The 19,299-nt window shown below is 38.0% G+C and overlaps 1 protein-coding gene across 4 annotated transcripts in view; it reads right to left on the bottom strand.

Annotated features, from left to right (window-relative positions):
• The window catches only part of ephb2b (eph receptor B2b), a 123,629-nt gene that overhangs the window by 58,031 nt on the left and 46,299 nt on the right, over positions 1 to 19,299 (bottom strand). For all 4 annotated transcript variants that reach the window (XM_028002854.1, XM_028002856.1, XM_028002855.1 and 1 more), the window contains exon 3: positions 6,367 to 7,051. In XM_028002854.1, the coding sequence (XP_027858655.1) occupies positions 6,367 to 7,051 (685 nt within the window). The remainder of the gene's footprint in view (positions 1 to 6,366; positions 7,052 to 19,299) is intronic.

The following is a 19,299-nucleotide window of genomic DNA, read 5'->3' as shown; positions in this document are numbered from 1 at the left end:
ATCAAAGTATTGCTTTTCAGTTTTAGTTTGTTGTGGCATGATCAAGGAGCATATTTGAATTCAATGACATGTAGTCAGGAGAGACAGGTGAGGTCACCTCAACAGTAATCTTGACGATTGAAATAGGTATATCGGAAGTAAAATATATGCTAAAAATGATGAAAGAATGATGATGTTCTACATTCTAATACATTTAAAGAATGTGACTGACATATTTAGCGTTTCTGATCAGCCATAAATGTGCAGTGAAAATGCGAGGGGTGAGGCAGGAAGTACCGTGCCTCATTGACAGAGGGCAGTGATGAGACCTATAAGCACAACAGCCAACAGGTACTCTTCTTCTATGCATTAAGACCAAAAACAGTGTGAAAAATACAAAAATACAGTTGGAATACAACTTCCTTGGCAATCATCCCCAGTAAAGCTGCCGGAATTTTAACAATGAAAGGAAAACGAGACAAACATTTATTTTATTTTATTTTTGTACAAAAGAGCAGTAGAAATATTTTTCAAGGTCCATGGACTTAATATAAAGACAAATGTAGAACCATACATAATTTTCAATTCAAAAAGAAAGAGGTCAGTCAAAGAAAAAAAAACAAATTTAACAAATTTTACTTCATATTAAATGTGGTTTTATTTTCGTGCTATATTGTATGGAACTTATCAAAGCACAATTAAAAGCTTACATTAGTTAAGGTCAAAATTGTATTGAATTGTACATTTGATTTTAGGGGAGTCAGTGTCTCAGCACACACTTTGAACTGAGTTCAGTCAAGGATATCGTTTTCCTCTGTTCTCAGTTTTATGACTCTAATCTAAGCCAAAAGCACACAACAAAAGATATCAGTGTTGACTGACTTTTTTTTTTTAAAAAAACAAGGTCACTGATCCCCAGGAGGGATTCCTCCCTTTAACAGTCTGTCTGATTGTTTTCTATTTTTTATCTAGGCAGATGCTTGAGTCATCAGCCTTTCTTAGCTAAGAAAGATTCCTCTAGAATGAGCTATGGCATCGAAAAGAGTACACAGAGATATTGGGAAAATTCCCTGGCCTTGTCCCTGGTGAGAAATTGGAGGCCAGTGCAGAAGGATATGTATCCTGTATATTTCTAAATTCCAGGACAACCTGCTCAAGGCAGATTTATCATTCTAAAAATCATAAGTTCTCAGAATTGTCAAACTGCTTTGCTTTTGTGTATAAACACCAGACAACTGACTGCTGTCAATTGGGTTAAGACTGAGATATGTATAGGTGTTAAAACAAAGAACCAGACCCACAGGAAGATTCCTCACCAACTGCAATGACCAGTAATGTGGAGAAAGGCACAGGGATTATATGAGGTCAAAGAGATTGAATCTGAGATGCAAAAGATGGTGTTGGATAATGAGGAATGTGACAGAGGGGCATGTGGAGCAGAGCCTAACATGTGCAGAAACATCTGGAAAACGTTTACAGGCTTAAAGGCCACGATCTCTGAGTTCGGCAAGATTCAAAGAAATCGCAGGACACATTATCACTCCAACGGATGACGGATGTGCTGTGAAAAATAGAATGGAAAGTATATGTATCAGTATGCTTTATGCAGTCAATTTACAGTAGGCCAATAAATCTTGTGAGGCTGTTCAACTTTAAATTAATATTCATGTGACCAAAAGACATATACAGAACTAAAAACCTTCTGCTGAAACTGGAATCCTACTGAACCATGCGAAGACTTGTTCATCGGTTTGTCTTTAATTCAGGCAACATAAGTCATAAAACAGATCAGAGAAGTGAACACAGCACAATGGAAAAAAAAGAAAATATTTAAATCACTTCATGATAAGTTGTGCTGTAAAATAGAATCTTGTGCATGTTAAAAAGTGGACCATCTGCTTCAACATTTTTTAAAGAACAGGAGCAAAGTTATGCTTTTGTCTTCCGTTTTTGTAGAGTCCCTTAACTATCATAATGATAGATTTCTTCATGGAATCACTGATTAGCATGTAAGCTTTTTGCGGGTGACAGATAAGAGGTTAAACTAGCCAGCAAGATTTTAGTTGCAACCTCCTGTGCATCCTTAGTAGGTAGTGAGATGGCTGGGTTTTGGAAGTTGGTGCTAGGGTTGGTGTAGTAATGTAATTTTCCAAATATGCTCCCCCATATTCAACTGAAGTACTAAGATGAAACATACAAGTCAGTTTACAGGTATAGGGGTAGAGTGGTTTGTCACTGTGAATAACAGTTTGCCATCGGTTACATTTGCTTAATTGGTGGAGGATGTTTTCAGATATTTTGCTCCAGAGAATGAAATAAAGTCTACACAAGTTAGCAATAAATCTTTACAAAATGTATTAATAACTCTCGATTTCTTCCTGAGAGCTTTATGAACAAACTGACACCTCTTTGAGCTCATACACTTACATCCTACATTGCTTACAGGCCAAAGAGGCTGTATCGAATACACATCACATCAGTAGAGCTAAATGAAAAGATTAGTAATGGAAATCAAAAGATGTTGCCTATGATGCAGCTAATAAGTCGTGTTAGTTGTGCTGCCATTTAACAAGCAAATGTTGCCGTAATGAATATCTGCTCAGGCTCTAATTTGTATTCCTTATGCTTAACTGTGACTCTTCCAACAGCAGTTGAGCAAGCCATCTATCAACAAGAGTAAGTGTGGCTCTTACTTATAATGTTGTCTGGATGCTTACGGTGTTTAAAAAGTGTTTACATTATAGCCTTTTTCTCCTCTGTTGCTGCTTTGGTCTTGCTGTTACTGAACCTCAATGCAAATCTTTTTTGATCTGCTTACAAAATACACAATGCAATGAACAGCCTGGTAGGGGTGTGTTTGTTTGGGTTTTCTTTGTGTCTTATTCCAGCATGAAAGGCAGACATCAGTGGGGTTGTTCCCCACTTGCACAGTTAGTAAATTAGTGTTGCCATTAAAGACAGCAGTGGCAGGGGAAATAAAAGCAGTGGCGTGAATTTATCTGTGCTACACTGATTTCCATCCCTAAACTCTCTCCAGACCAGGAAGCTGCAATAATTGGGATTCTGACAGTATGTTATGGGGATTCATTTCCTGCTCCCTCCTCCCTATTCTTTCTCATGTAATCATGTCTATGTAATCATGTCTGCACTGCTCCTTCCTATGCACTAGATCCCCCTAACTCGTCTCATCTACGGCCACATTTGATTTGAGAATTTAAGACTTTTCTCTTTGCTTTGTTGCAACAACAGGGATCTTACTTGACAATACTTGTTAGAACTGATGCCTTCCTCACCAGGAGTAGTATCATCCATGTGACACATAGATAGCTAAGTAACATTTCATACAATTATTTAATTTACTCGACAATGTTCATTATGCAATATTTATAATTATGAAGACAGGAATTGGTCCAAACAAAAATAAAAGAAGGGTATTGGGTCAAAATATTACTGAAAGCATAAGTTGACATAAATATGTAAAGTCATGAAATCAATTTTAATTCCTTTTGACTGCAGTAAATGGCTCCAGATCAATTAATCAATTCACCAAATTGTATCACCATTTTGTACCAACAAATCGTGTTGTTTCCTACTAGTTCTGTGAACAATCCATTCCCTATACTTTGAGCTGAAATCGGTGAATCCTCCCATTTCTTTTCTGTAGTCTGTAGTCTGTAGAGTTTTTACATTTCACCTGTAGTGAAATGTTATGTGTAATCAGTGTGGGAGTAAATATGTCACAATATCTGTCTCAATTTGACAAAGGTTAATCGAATAATCTCTACATTTAAAGTCATGTTCACCTCTCTATGTCACCCTCGCAATATGAGCGTATGGTGCTATGCAAATTTATCTTTAGTTCCCCTCAGCTAGAACCTAGAAAGCTAAGCAAACAATACCATATTTGTCACTACGCTTTCCCCACAGCCTCTCACACCAACACATGCAACCAAGAAATGAATCAAATTGTTATCTCTGTGACAGTTTATCTGCTTCCAAACTTTTATTGCTCAATAACATGAGGCACACTCCCACAGTTGAGACCCTTGAACTCACAATAGCATGGGGTTAGATGATCAGATTACATTGAAAGACACACATGGGCATTGTTAAGGGAGTTTGCAATTCCACCCATGAACATGGCTCTCGTTGTGCCCCTTTTCAATCTGAAGAAACCGGCAAGGGCAAAGAAAACCTGATGTGACACTGTGGTGAACCATCTCCTCAAGACTCTGAGGGGAAATTAGATCTGTCTTTTTAGGACTGTCTCTGCTGAAAGGCCTTTGCATGGTTGCTTGCATTCACTGCAGTTCTTAGAGAGGAAACTTAATCTCACTTGTAAGACAATTGCAGAGAAAAAGACCTTTGCAATTTGCTGTAAGCACCACCTTACGCTGTCAATATTTTGACAGATTTCTTGACAGCATAATTATTTGTCAGAATCCCTGCCCGCGGTTTAATTGTTACATGCGTAATTACATGTTTAGTTGGAAAGATATTTGCAAGAGAGCGTTTGTTGTACAAAACAGTGTGTGAGTCTTGATTCCTCTGTGGGGCAGCCTAATTCCATAATGAAAGAGGATATCTTACAAACCCTTTGATGGCACTTCTCATAAATCAATTCATTACCCCATAATATTGGCAGGCAAAGCACATCTTTCACAGATCAATTTATTATCCAACCTCTTGCAGCTGAAAGGCAGTGGTTGACCACAGCTTCAAAAGCTGATATCAGTTTTCTGTCTTTAGGAAGCTGACTGGAGAGCAGACAAGCTATGCGTTCCATCAAAAAGAGGTTTCTAACAATGGAGAAACCACCAGAATAATACCAGTGTTCCTGTGTTGTATTTTCTTTCAATAAACTTCACAATCATTTATCCTGAGATTTATAACTATTGCATGGTGTAAAAAAATATCCTGCATCACATTTTGCATTAGAGATTGTATGTTCCTGTTTTGCAATTTGCAAATCTGAGCATACACAGATGAATTTCTCACAGCTCCATTCTTGGGCGGCTTTTATTCAATGTGTGTTTTGGTGTTATTTTCTTAATGTATTTCTTGTTTTTAATATAATTGTTTATATTTCTATTTATTTTTCTTTATAAGGCATTTTAAATACCCTTGTTTTAAAATGGTGCTATACAAATAAACTTGTGTGGCCAAGTCTGAAAGATGTAAGGTAAGTAGAAACTTCTATCTATAAATTCACCACATTCACAATGAATTTCATATATATAAATATATATTTAAAAAAAACAAAAAAAAAACATTATGAATGCTTCATGCACTTCCTAGCTATTTTCAAGTGCTTCTTACTGGCCTATGTTCCATAAGAAGATGACTGTGTCGGCCCTTATTAGTAGTCATTGAGCTTGCCTAGCAGTGTTTGTAAGACTGCACCCATCCCATTTCCCTCCCAGCATACAAACTCCGGGGAAGTGCTGTAATTACAGACTCACATATGAGAGGCAGGAATAAACCGATCAGAAGCACAGGTGGGTGGTTTGAGGTTCTTGGACGGATCAGCATGACTCCAGTCTGCAAGCTATGCATTTCGTGCTGCGTCGAGTGATCAAGATCTCTAACAACAATGGCCAAATACCACCTGCCAGACTATGGATAGGGCATGGTGCAGGTAAATGTTGGGTGCATTGATGTTTTGAAAAGCTTGATCAATTCTCCTTTGAGGGATTCCAATTTACAGAAATGTGGCCAGTTTTGAAGAAAAAAAAAAAAATCTCTTTGTCCTGTTGAATAAATAGAGGCACTTCACCAGTATTTTGACAATTTAAATGTCTTTTTTTCTGTCTGTTTTATTGATGATGAGAAAGGACATACTGGTGAAAAACAGAACAGAAAATGGGTAATTTTATTATTTTGAAAGAAATATTTTTCTTCGAGTTAAAAAAATTATATACTGTATATGTAGTACGAATAAGGTGAAAATAATTCTTTAATTACACATTAAAAAGTAGCAGTTTTAACTGCTACTTTTATTCTATCAGAAAAAACTCCCAATCACAGCTATCTAATTTTGTCATGGTCAGGAAGCATCATTCCCACAAAACCTTTAAGAATAATCAAAATAAGTCATATTCCAGAACACTTATATTGGAAAATAAATAGGGGATCAATGTATCTGTTATGGAAATGTGATGATGGCTTCAGTTAAACTCTGCATAAAATGTATACCCTTTCATCATATTTTTATGAATGACCTTATAACACTATTGTATTTTACTGAAAAGAATCTTTCAATAGTGTATATTGAACTAGCATTGCATAAATAAAATCCTTGTACGGTGGGATTACTCCGTTATAGTGGAAAATCTCAGTGATTCATTGAACTTAAAAGGATGATAACATTAAAAAAACACAACATACCTCTACAAACGGTTCCATTTTCCACAGCCTCATTCCCGGCTTTGCACATACAGCGCCCAATGGGTACCATCCATTCTCCATCACCATTGCAGTAAAGCTTTATGGGAACATCCACCTCTTCTGCGTTAGGGATGCAAACACCCCTAGCAGCCACCAGTGAGGTGCTCTCTGCTCCAGACAGAGTCTCCTGGAACAGTGCCCCATTAGTGATGATTCGAGGACACTTTCTGTAGAAAACCCGGACTGCGATGAGTGACATGCAGCCGCCGTAGTCCTGAAAGGCCAAGTAAAAGCCGTTTTTCGACACAGGGCCAAAGCTTCGCACCTCCGTATTAATCTTCATCACTCTTCCTCCAAGGTCCACCTGGGAGAAGCTCTCATCTGCCGCAATGGTGTCAACCTTGATCCAGGGGTTTTCCATCCATGCTGGGGATGTTCTGGTGGCTGTGTCAGAATCTGATTCATAGTAATATAGATTAAACGTTTCTTTACAGGAGCCTGGGACATTCGGGATGCTACTGCAGTCCCTAACAGAGAATTTCATCTCCACATGGATCCGCTGTGCACCACGACGTCTGATGTATTTTGTCCGTACCCAGTTGTTCTGATTGCTATCGAAGACATTACAGACTTGGTACGTCCTGATGGTGTTCATGTGTTCATCGTAGCCGCTCACCTCCTCCCACTGTGGAAGGGCACAGAAAAACAGCAGATAAATATTTTTCTTGTGGTTAAGTTGGACTGTAGCACTAAACTTGTGGAAAACAAATAGTGCTCTGTAATTGAGGGAAACAGTTATTCTGATTAATTTAATTAAGTCTAATTGAGTATTAAAGCACTAGCTGGGTTGCATGTTTCTTATTAATGTAAACCGTCTTAAAGTACCGGTAATGCAATTTCTCTAGTGATTAGCAAGTATGTTTTCATGGAAATTTTGTAATAAAGTTGATTACTACTGCTAATCAGCTTACAGTAATATTATGATCAAATTGATTACATGGCGATGACAACTAAAAGTCCTCTGAAAACTCTATCTGCCAGGATGCATTTGATATTTTTAAAAGATTAAGTGAGAAGCAGCTTTTTCGATCTAAAATTTCCAATCAGAACTGAGTGCATACAATATAGTAGTAAGTGGTGGAGTAAGCCATGTTTATATATATATTTTTTTTTCTTACAATTTTTTTTCTTACAAATTCTTTATCAGTGTCATGTAACGTTGCAAATTCCTGCAAGCCATAATCAGCAAACTTTTATAAATTGTTTAAATACAACACAGATGATAAATCATAATTTATGTTGTATTTCTTTTAGAACTGAATGCGGGTGTTCAATGCTATTCTAAAGAACTTTCCTATATTGATGCAATTGCAAAGAATATTACAGGGGCGTGCTGTGATGGCGCAGGGGGTTATCACGCCCCACGTTTGGAGGCCTTAGTCCTCGATACGGACGTAGCGGGTTCGACTCCCGGTCCCGACGACCTTTACCGCATGTCTTCCCCCTCTCTCTTCACCCTCCTTCCTGTCTGCCTACTGTACAAAAAATACGAGCCACTAGCACCGCAAAAACTCTTCAGAGAAAAAAATGGAAAAAAAAAAGAATATTCCTTACTTGTAAAGAATATTCACGAGAATATTCTTCATTCTTCATAGGAAAGAATATTCTCTTGAATAAAGAGAATATATGCCTTGTCATTTTGAGTTCACACTTTGACTATCCTGTTCAGATGAAACCTCTGCCTTGGCCATGGATCAGAACAGCTTTAAAAGCTGTGCTCTCCAACCACCATTGCAGGTCACGACCTCTACCTAAGCATTTCGGCCAAGTGAAAAGAAAAAAAAAATCTGTTCTCATCCACTGAACAACTTTGCATCTGCACTGCAGACTCTACTTTCTCTCCCCCCTTCACTCTTCACTTCACAGCTGATATAATTTCTCAAATTAGTGCCCACTTAGTGAGGACTTTGACAGATTTTGACGGGCGGGGAGAAGAAAGTCACCCCTCTTGTTACAAACTCGCATTCTATCAAACACTTTGACTAATTAGAACAGCTTTGGTTCCTAAATCCCATGTCCCTCTTAATTATGGCTACTGTGATGCTTGGTTTGACCTAGACCTTTATAACACCCAGGCAAAAAACAAATATCTAATGCAACAATGGAAAATAAAGGTTTTTTTTGTTTGTTTGTTTTTTGACAAATTAAATCTTTTTACCTGGCCAGTAAACCTTAAAAAATGACAAAATATTAATTATTTTTAAAGTTGACTTTCAATAAGAGATATCTGATATACACGATATATACTATAAACCCATTGAAAGAAGAGCACTTAGATAAACTGCTGAGCAAAACAATTTGAATTTTCACATTTGTTTAAAAACAGCTGTCTCCCTAAGGGTCATCACTGCGGCGTTTAGGACAAAGGCATGGTTGCATGTTTATTTTGCCAGTTTAGAATGTTGGGGTTTAAGGGTAAGACAGTCTTTTACCCACTACTGACAGACATCATCGTCACAGGTCATGAGCAGCCATTGACCTTCCTACTTGTTGTAGAGCAGTGGGGAAGCTGTGGGCCAATTAAATGGGAGCAGACAGGCTGTTCTGATGAGCACAGAGCGTTGAACAATCGCAGTTTAATAAAATGAATGTGAAGACAGGTGGGGGTGGCTACTAATGAGGGATGCAGGAGAGGGGAAACTCTAGAAAAAAAGTGTTGGCAGTAATGTGGGGGGAAGGGTTGAGTTGAACTAAAAAAAAAGAGAGACCCCAAACAAAATGTGTTTTGATGAAGGGCCTCCTTTTGTCCTGTCATGGCCTTTTTGCCCTCCTTTCATCACAGCTAGTGGAGGGAAGCAAATGGGGCATAATAAGAGCCTAACGATCAAGCACAGAGTGTGAAATTAGAAGAAACGTCTTCATTTTCACAGCTTTTTTATCCTGGCTCTAATCAAGAGGGTTATAAAAGGGTGGTCATGTGTTTTAACTGCAGCAGGTGGAGGTAACAATGGTGTTGGATGTCAAGATAGATTAGCTAGATGGAAAGAGGTTGCCTCAGATAATGATGGACATGAAAACAAAAGGTTATTATTGTACTGAAATCCTGTCATATTTGGCTAGATGATTTTATGTCCCTGAGTGTTTTTATGTGGATAAGATGTAAATTTAAAAAAAATTTATTAATCAGGATAACTGGGAAATTTTTCAAGGTCAACACACAACGTCTTTTTTCCAAAATATAACTACTTCATCAAGCCTATTAACAAGGAAATTAGTTTTCCTGCTGCACATGCATTACTGAACAAAAGATCACACTTTTGTGATGAAAACTAAATGGTGTGAAACAGAATGCCCGACTAACTCCAGACAAAAGCATTCTGTTTTGTGCTTTAATTACTCTTGTCGATGATCTGAGTCCAACATTCCTGGACTGCATGGTTCACAAAAATTAAGTCCAATACTTGGATGTAATCCCTCTGGGGATTAATAAAGTATATTCATTCATTCATGTACCCAATACTTCCTACAAGCATCCAAAATTAATTCTAAGCTATATTGTTAGATTTTAAAAATATACCAATTTAACAAATGTCGGATGGACCAACAAGACACTTGCATTTATGATACAATTGAAAAATACATACCAAAAATAGGACTGTTGCTGCAATGTATGCATTATTAACAAAACTATTTACAGGTTCACTCACTGGTATGCTCAAGAACCAACAATCAATTTTTCTTCACATTAGCAATATAGAGACATAATCGACCAGTAGAGTAAAGGACTCTCAGTGTAATATTGATTAAGATGGTTGGATGGAAAATAGGAATTGTAGAGACTTGCAGGGACTACAACACTCTATGTAGAGCTGCTTTCGTTTAGAGTTACATAAAATGCTACAATTCAGTGATGCTCACTATGATTACAGTTCAGAATCAATATCACTTGATCAACTCCAGGAGAAAGCACAAATGAACTGCAAACTATGAGTGAATGACAATATTAGTCTTCCATTGGTAAAACTAAGTGGATTGCATCTACAGCATAAGTTTCAAGAAATACATTGTTCTAAATGCAAAATAGGTCAAATAATAATAATACTCTTGCCGTTGAGATTGACGTTGGAAACGCAGCACGCATCAGTATTTTAAGTTTTTCTTAAGGGCCAAATGTCAAAGAATGTCTAACTGGAATGGTTTGTATTTTGTTTCTAGTAAAATATTCTACACTGAATCTTGACTAGCACAGCATGGACATACACAACCAACAATTCAAATAAACACATGATATGCAAGACAGCAAACAAACATATGTAATCAAATATTTAAAAGTACTCTTCATCCTTCATGCAGAACATTGTGAGCCTTACTGCTAATCTATATTTCATAGGGGTTGAACCATGAATTCAACTCATATGAGAAAACCTGCATGTTGAGTGGTATTTTTAGAGACAGTAAGAATTAGTACATTTGTAAAATGAGTATAAGTACTAGTTTAATTAAAATGGCCGCAATGAGAACACTTTCAGAAATCCAAAATGGTGCTTTAAAGAATCTGTAGTCATTTTAAAATAACTCATCCCGGTTTGAACAGTCCACAAATTGGAGTTTCCATATCTCTCATTCAAAGGTGGACTTACGGTGAAAAAAATCAAATAAAATACTTTTTTTATGTTTTCACAAACAGAATTAAGGTAACTTGAATGTTGAGCGGTATTTTAGTTATTCTTCAAGGAGTATACATTGTGTGCACAGTAATTAGGGAAGTGAGAATTTCCCCATGACCCCAGTACAATCACATGTCCTTTTGCAATGTCAATAGAATCACAGAAAAAGTGTTAAGAAAAAAATATGCTCAGAAAAACAAACATGAAGCAACCAGAAACCAATTCTTCTCCAATGTTGTCATATTCCAAAACTGCAACCTACCTCAAGTACCCAGAAATACAATGTGTTCAGGTTTTCAGAAATATCAGAGCTAAGGAAAGATGACACTAACCAACTTCTGATTAAGACACAAAAATGAAAATGTCAAGACTGAACCAAGAAAATTATTTTAAAACAGATTTTTCAATGGTTTTGTGAAGTTATGAAATGAGCAAACCAATGGATATGTAGTTGAATCATCAAGAGGCAGAGAGAAGCACTTTAACTCACATGTCAGTAAGGTTGAGGTGGGGTATTGTCATGAGTTTGTATTCTATTGCATGGCTAGCCATTAAAGTTTATGAAGATAACAATAATGTCATTGTCTCCTTGCTCACCTGACCTAAACCCTTTTGAGAGTTTGTGGGTCCTTATTAAATGGGAGATCCACAGTGAAGGAAAACAGAACACCTCTGAGCAATGTGTAGGATGTGGTAGATCCTGCTAGACATAACATGGATGTCATCACCAAAAGAAACTGAAACCATGAATGGAAGACTTGTGTTAGTTATTGAAAATAAAGTATTGGACACTGATATTTTTTCTAATGTCAGAAATATGTTTTCTTTTATTATTTGAGATATTTATGTTTCATGTTAAATATTCACTTTAACATGAAAATCATAAAACATAATATTTTCCATTCAGCTGTATAATGAGTCTGCACAGTATGTCTTGCCCAATAATTTTGAACACATGGCTAATGTCCAAAGAAAGCCAAAACTTCTCTCTTACTTTCAGAAATATTCATGTTTGGGATTTATTAACATGAAAGAGAGCACAGTGGTGGTTCATTAAACAATGAATCCTGAAAAATACAACTTGTCACTGTTGTACCATTGATTTTTTTAAAATTATTATTATTTTTCTTACAGCTGGGTATGCAAAATGCTAGGACATAAATGATTTCAAGGTGGTTGCAACTTTTTCAATGCCTATGTAGCATTGAAAAAGCTACATAAGAAGCTTTTTCCTAACAAGCAGGTAGTGTCATGAAATGCGGTGTGTGAGATGGTGAGGCAGATGCAGATGCAACACAGAGACTCAAAGGACACAGAAACTCAAAATAAACACACAGAAAAACACAGATTGTGACGTTACCCCCCTCCAAGGGCGGCTACTAGACGCCCAAAACAAGAAAACAGTCCAAAACTCAAACACAACAAGGGTGGGCGGAGGGGCGCTGGACGGGTGGCCAGAGTCCAAAACAACAACAAACAACCCAACAGGGTGGGTGAAGATGCGGGAGGCTGAGTCCACAGGGGAGGTCCAGTGGGCGTCCGCGGCGCTGGAGGCGGGGGACTTGGGAGGAGCACTAGAAGGCTGGGTCTCAGGAGGAGCAGTAGGAGGCGGAGACTCGGGAGAGGCTCTAGGGGGCAGAGACTCAGACAGAGCAATGGGGGGCAACGAAGGGCCACTAGGGGACAACAAAGGAACACAGGGAACACTAGGGGCGACAAAGGGTCACTGAAAACACTAGGGAACGAGGAGAGAGCACAAGGGAACGAGGAGAAGGAATGAGGAAGCTCAGAGGAAACACTAGGGGGCGACGAAGGGACACAGGGAGCGGGGGCTGCTGTGGGCACTAGAGCTCTGGCTGGAGCAGGCTCGGGAACGCCGGCTGGAGGTGCTGGTCCCGGAGACGCTGGAGCAGGCTCGGGATCGCCGGCTGAAACGCCGGCTAGAGCAGGCTTGGGAGCGCAGGCAGGAGGTGCTGGTCCCAGAGACGCTGGAGCTAGGCTGGTGGAGCGGAAGTCTGGCTTGGGAGGCAGGGGGTTGCCAGCCATGACAGTAAGAGCTGTCTGGCGTTCCCACTTTGCCTCCCGCTGCAGCTCCACCAACCAGAAATGGGTGGACCAGCCCTCCAACACATAAGGAAGCCTGATGGCTACTGTGAGGCTTTTATACGCATAGTATGGCTGTCCCATAATTTCTTGAAAGTCCTTGATGTTTTCCTTTAATTCCCTCCAGCGTGTGGTGTTCATGTTTGTTTTCTTTTGCGTACCTCACTAGTCTTTGTTGGTCGGGTCCTTCTGTCATGAAATGCAGTGTGTGAGGTGGTAAGGCAGACGCAGATGACCCAGGTAGATGTGAGAAAATTATCTTTTAATGATGAAAATAGTCCACAAAACCAGGCAGCACAACTGAGCGGAAGCCAGGGCTCAACGTCGGTAGCAACAGGCTAAACGAAGGGACAGCAAGACAGACTGGTGCATACGACAAGGACCCGACAAAGTTACAGGTGACACCAAATACACAGGAGGTAATCAGGGAACGAGACACACCTGGGAATAATCATGGGGAGGACAGGACAACACAGAGACTCAAAGGACACAGAAACTCAAAATAAACACACAGAAAAACACAGATCGTGACAGTTAGTCTTTATTAATCAATTCCATCATACAAGGAGGAAGTTACTCCAAAAATGTAGATATAGGACATTGAGCATTAAACCCTCATCTTCTTATCTAGGGTTCAAAACATAAACTGGGGCCAAACTACGTAATCTTCAGTGTCTTTATAGAATTGGAAATAACTAGGAGTTTACACTAACAGACTGGTTTTAGCAGGGTTTTTTTTATCATAACAGAAAGACTGAGGACCACACACTTCCCAAGTATACCTGCTGAGGTATCACAGACAGGATTTAACAAACTAACTAACTTTCCTGATTGTTAATCAGGTAAATTGTATAAATCAGGCACAGCTTTACAGTGAAACAAGAACTGCTTACCACTTCTCAAGACAGACATAGACAAGAAATATCCTGATATTTAAATATCACAAGATTTACTTATACTCTTTTTCTGTAAATCTTGTTTGCTTCTACAAAATTCTTCCAAATGAGAAAGAAATAAAGATTTAATGCTCAGTTCAAGGGCAAACTGTACGTATCAGGAATTTGTGTTAACCTTCATGGAATTAACACCGCCACAAAGGCAACTGAAAATTACATGAAAACAATGCCAAACCCCACAAATTGTGTTACGCTGATATCGCCTTTCAAGGATGGTCTGAACACAAAACAGAAGCAGAAAACTCTGTGTCTGGTGGCATTACAAATGCCCTTGAAAAGATTTCATGCAGAAAGCAATGCCATTAAATTGTCGAGAATTTCCCTTTTCTTGCACATCTGGAAGACAGTAACAACCAACATGCAGACGGTCAGGAAGTTAGTTGGCTGCATCATATAGGCCACAAATTCATTCTTCATGGACACTGTCTTCAACAGCCAGTCAGATTTATGATAAATACTTGTATTTCTTCCCAGTGAACAAACTCTAAAGGGCTATTCCTTGCCTTGTTATGTATTCAATGCCTTGTGAAGCACTTAAAAATCCTATTTTCTAGTTCTATAACAGTAAATTCAATAACCAAAAATATTTTTGAGAAAAAAAACACATTAGTCAAGCAATGGAATGCATACACTGTCAGAACAATCAAACATTTAATGTTTTCATTGTTTTCACACAACATAAACCTTGTATTTATCACATCTTGTCACTACAGTGTTTGAATTAACCTGACCTAGCCTCACGATACAGAGCCACATTTCATATCACCCCTCAATCACTGACAAAAGTAAATAAATTATTCACTCAAAAGCAGAGAGAAACCCAATGGAAAACTCTTGGGGCACATTCACCCTGTTTGCAGTTGTGGGAAATCTGTCAGAGCAAGAGTACCTTCCCTAGAGGGACAGCGGACAAATGACACCCACTGTCTGCATTCAATTACTACGAGCAAGGCCATGGGAGCCAAATCCTGAAGGAAAGTGGGCCTCACAGAGAGGAGAGACTTACCCACTCCAAGGCTTAAGTAGAACTGTCTGCTGTAGCCTGCCTCGGCTTACATTGTCCACTACTAATATACAACACATGAAGCAAGAAAAAAAGTTCCATCTTTTTCTTCCCTTTCACGATGCTACATGTGGATCATATTTGCATGTGCTCTTGAATCATTCTAAAAAACTAATTTCACAGAGTTTAATTGTGAATCATATCAAATTAGTGGTCTCCAGTTATCCAGTTTTCAATTACTCTCAAGACAGAAGAGAGGCTATATTAGAAAGAAGTGGCTTGCTTGAATTATCCACAATTATTTGTACACAACCACAATGCAATAGAGAATAGTTCTGATGAATCAAGACAGATGTCCTTAGCAAACATTTTTTAAGCATGCAGTCCACATCCCATTCCTGCAAAAGGCCTGCTGTGTCATGTGTCCCTAAGTGACACTAGATATATTGCATCCTCGTACCGCACCAGATTAAAACACATCTATAACGATAACCTAAACCACACACACTGCCTTATTATGTTCTCAGTCTATGCAGTGGACCTCAGTTTTCTCTCCACAGTAGTTGTGTGTGCTCCCTGGGGCCATAAGTCTATTTCTAAATGGCTGCAGTTGTCAGCTGTAAGAAAAACATTGACCACTTAACCCTGCACTGCTAGCCGGCTATATATCAGTTCACATAGTCATATAGTAGATATTCAGTGAGTCTTGCTCAATCTGCAGTCAGTGTACTAGCTACAGATGATCACTCAGTTCAATTTAGGTTTTTAAATAGCACCAAATCACCAGAAAAAGTCATTCCAGGACATTGCACAGAAAAGGTAAGCAGATGCACATTCAAATTGAATTGTCATCCAGTCCACTACATTTAGACTGTGTTATTTCAGAATTATAAAGCACCAATTTGTGGGAGGAATTGTCCAGAAAAAGTAGCTAACAGATTGCATCAAGTCTTGACTTTAACTCAATTTCCACAAGAGAAAAATAACTCCTTTCAAACAAAAAGGACCAACCCAACAGCATTTGGCATCTGCCTTGGTCCGCTGGAGTGCAAAACAAAAAGGAAAGAAACAAACGGAAAACAATTGCAAGGAAAGATGACTACCATACAGCAATAAATGTTATTAACATTTAGTCACGTCTTACAAACCTGGAATTTAGTGCAGTGGACCCTCTAAATATGAATGCATTTCAAAGATAATTCTTATGAATGCAGATGACACAAAAATGTCCAGAATGTAAATTTTCCTCTGTACACAAATGTGCAGGATCACTGTGGTAAGCCATGAGCTAGACTGCTGATTTCTTTTGGAAACCTTGTTTTGTATGCTTCACATGTGGTGTGTCTCCCATGCTGCATTTTCATTCCTTTTCTGTCACCACTACAATGTCTGCAAAGACGCCATAGCAGTGAAGACATGTTTACTTCTGGAGGCATTAAGGTGTGTGCAACGTGTGCAAAGCATCCGTTTCCTGCATTATGCAAAAACAAAAAAAAAAAAAAAAACAGTTTTCTCTCACAGAATGACTATAAAAAGTAATTGTTATGGCACATTTTTGTGACATCTTGTGCAGGCAAAAACAAGTGTCGATGAACCAATTTCATCTTAGCTGCAAGCCTTATGATGTGTCATTAATGCTTCCCTAGCATGATGATTTCACTCAGGAGGGTTCTCATCTAAAATAATTATTTTAATATATTGATTTATTATGCTTTATATTTTAAGAGAACATACAGACTTTCCTTATGCAAATTGCTTTGGTGAAAACAATTAAATGTGTAGTTAGAGGTTCCACTGCATTTAGCTATGCTACTTTGGATGCATGAATAATCATGACTATATTGAATGGAAGCATCTCTTAAAAAGAGAAGTAATAATTACATACTTAGAACTTGCTTTTTATTTTACACAAAGACTTTAGTTAATTTACCCTCATTTTAGTTAGCAGCAAAAATTAGCATCATACTTGTGTTTTCATAAAAAAAAACAGTTCAGTGATGTAGCTACAAAGGCAAATCCCTTTCTAAGCTGCCTCTGGTCTTTCATAAACTAAACTGGTCTTCAAAAATGTGAAACGTCATGAAAGAAGCCAACATAAACAGCCTGGAACAAAACAGTAGGCATTAGTTAGAACTTCATGTAGTTGATATATGGGCCTAAACATTTGGGGCGATCTCTTAATCTTATAACCAACTTTTCATGCACGCGAAATATGATCAGCACATCACAACCTCAACAAGCGAAGTCCGCTTAGCCAGTAGGAAGTTGACCTCAACCCCCCAATCAACATCAAACTTTTTATAGAAAAAAAGTTCAGAATGCACCTCAGTCATGGTTTGAAGAAGGGGTGTGAAATTATGTGGTTCAGGTCTGCTGACACAGAGATACAGCTGTAGGTTGTGGGACACCAGAACTCAAGGACTGGAGTTTAACATGTGGGTTCAAATGTTTTGTGACAGGATAAGGTCACAAAGCATTGCAGATTTTGGCCCTTGTGGTGTCAGATGTTCATGTTGTTTTATATGTTCACATTGAAGAACACCATGATTAAATACCAGAAAAGGTATAAAATTTGATTTAAAAAATCCTAACCCTTTGGAACAAATTTATAGATATTTAAATTGATTTAATATGGTGTATTCATATATCCTGTACTATAAACATTTTCTTAAAAGGCAGTTATATCAAATATCTAACCACTTGTTTAATTTTCCGCTGGGATGGAACATATCTCTTGTAAAGTTAGAGAATATACTGAGCATATATGAGTATATGCAGAGTAGTGAAAGCCACATGCTGGTTTCATGCATTGCTTGACGTTACTGATCTACCAGCTAAGCCCATGAAGTCATGCACTGCAGTATAAGTGTAAGACAATAGGTTCTGTAAAGCACCTCTCGCTGTTAAATTGAGGAGGAGGACTGGCCATGTTTCTACACCTGTTGCCTTGGGCCGAAAGCGATAAGCTATCTCCAACACTCTCGTTTTTCACCCTTCAGTATAGGGGCCTCTTAACAAGGTTGGATAAATGAATATAAAAACTTCAGCATCTACACTGATAAGACCAATCTGTACCTGAATAAAGCATGGAGATTAGGGACTTAGAATTTCATTGGGCTCCAACAGCGGTATATAAAAGTCTTTCTAAGACCCAAAATTATTTGGCATGAAAATCAAACAATATTCAATTCAAATCAAAAAATACTTTACTAATCCCAAAGGGAAAATAAATAATATGAGAACAAATGTATAAGCAGTCAGATGCTGTAAAATATTTTCAGCAAACTGGACATGTGGCTAGAACATTCAGTTTAGTCAAACATCTTGACAAAACACCAAACTAGAACAGATGATCCATTAAAGTCTTCAGTCCGAGCTTCTCAAACTGTGGCATAAGTACCACTGATGATATTTGGACTGTTTTTATTACTAGTTAGGAGACAATTTAACACAAATACTATTGTAGTAAACATAAAAAATATCTTGTTATAGAACTTATAAATGCCAAGAGTATAAAAGATTACTTGTTTAGGATGTTTGCTTTATCAGAATTGTCTCACAATAAAAGTACAGTGGAGAAAATTCAAAGTACAAGTTAAATCTCATCAAAAGGTCCAGATTTTGGAGAGCCCACAGTCCCTTGGGCTGGAGCCAGTTTTCTTAATATATCAATATATGTTTTTATTGCATACAATAAATAAAATATTTACAACCTTTCTATTTATCTTATCTAAAAAGTTTTCTATGCATATAGCATTATTTCTTTAAAGCTCTTCCTACACCCACAGCAAAAAATTACCTTGGACGTGATACTAACTATGCTAGGCTTTTCCAGGAGAGAGAACAAAAATAAATACAGGACGTTAAGAATGTGCCTAAAACTCATTACTTCGTCCAACAAGCTTGAGGCAAAGGCTTCAGTCAACAGTGGGGTAAAGAAGTAATTGTTTTTAAATAGCTACATGCCGGTTGCTGAGATAAAAATCGAAGAAGAAAAAAAAACACAGTTTAGTGGGCTGAGTCAAGTTTTCTTTGCAAATGTGTAACATATCATACTGTCAAAACATCCATTCACTGAAGAAAGAAAAGAATACAAAAGGGATCAGAGGGGCAATAACCCAGCGAAAGTTAACTGGAAAGAAGTGCTTGTAACCATTTCTGTTCTGTGTACCCTTGTAACTAAAACCTGAATCTGGGAATGACA

The sequence above is a fragment of the Xiphophorus couchianus genome, chromosome 20 (assembly GCF_001444195.1).
Source record: "Xiphophorus couchianus chromosome 20, X_couchianus-1.0, whole genome shotgun sequence".
In the NCBI taxonomy this organism is placed as follows: domain Eukaryota; kingdom Metazoa; phylum Chordata; class Actinopteri; order Cyprinodontiformes; family Poeciliidae; genus Xiphophorus; species Xiphophorus couchianus.
Note: the sequence above shows the minus strand (reverse complement) of the source record. Positions and strands in the feature narration are given on the sequence as shown.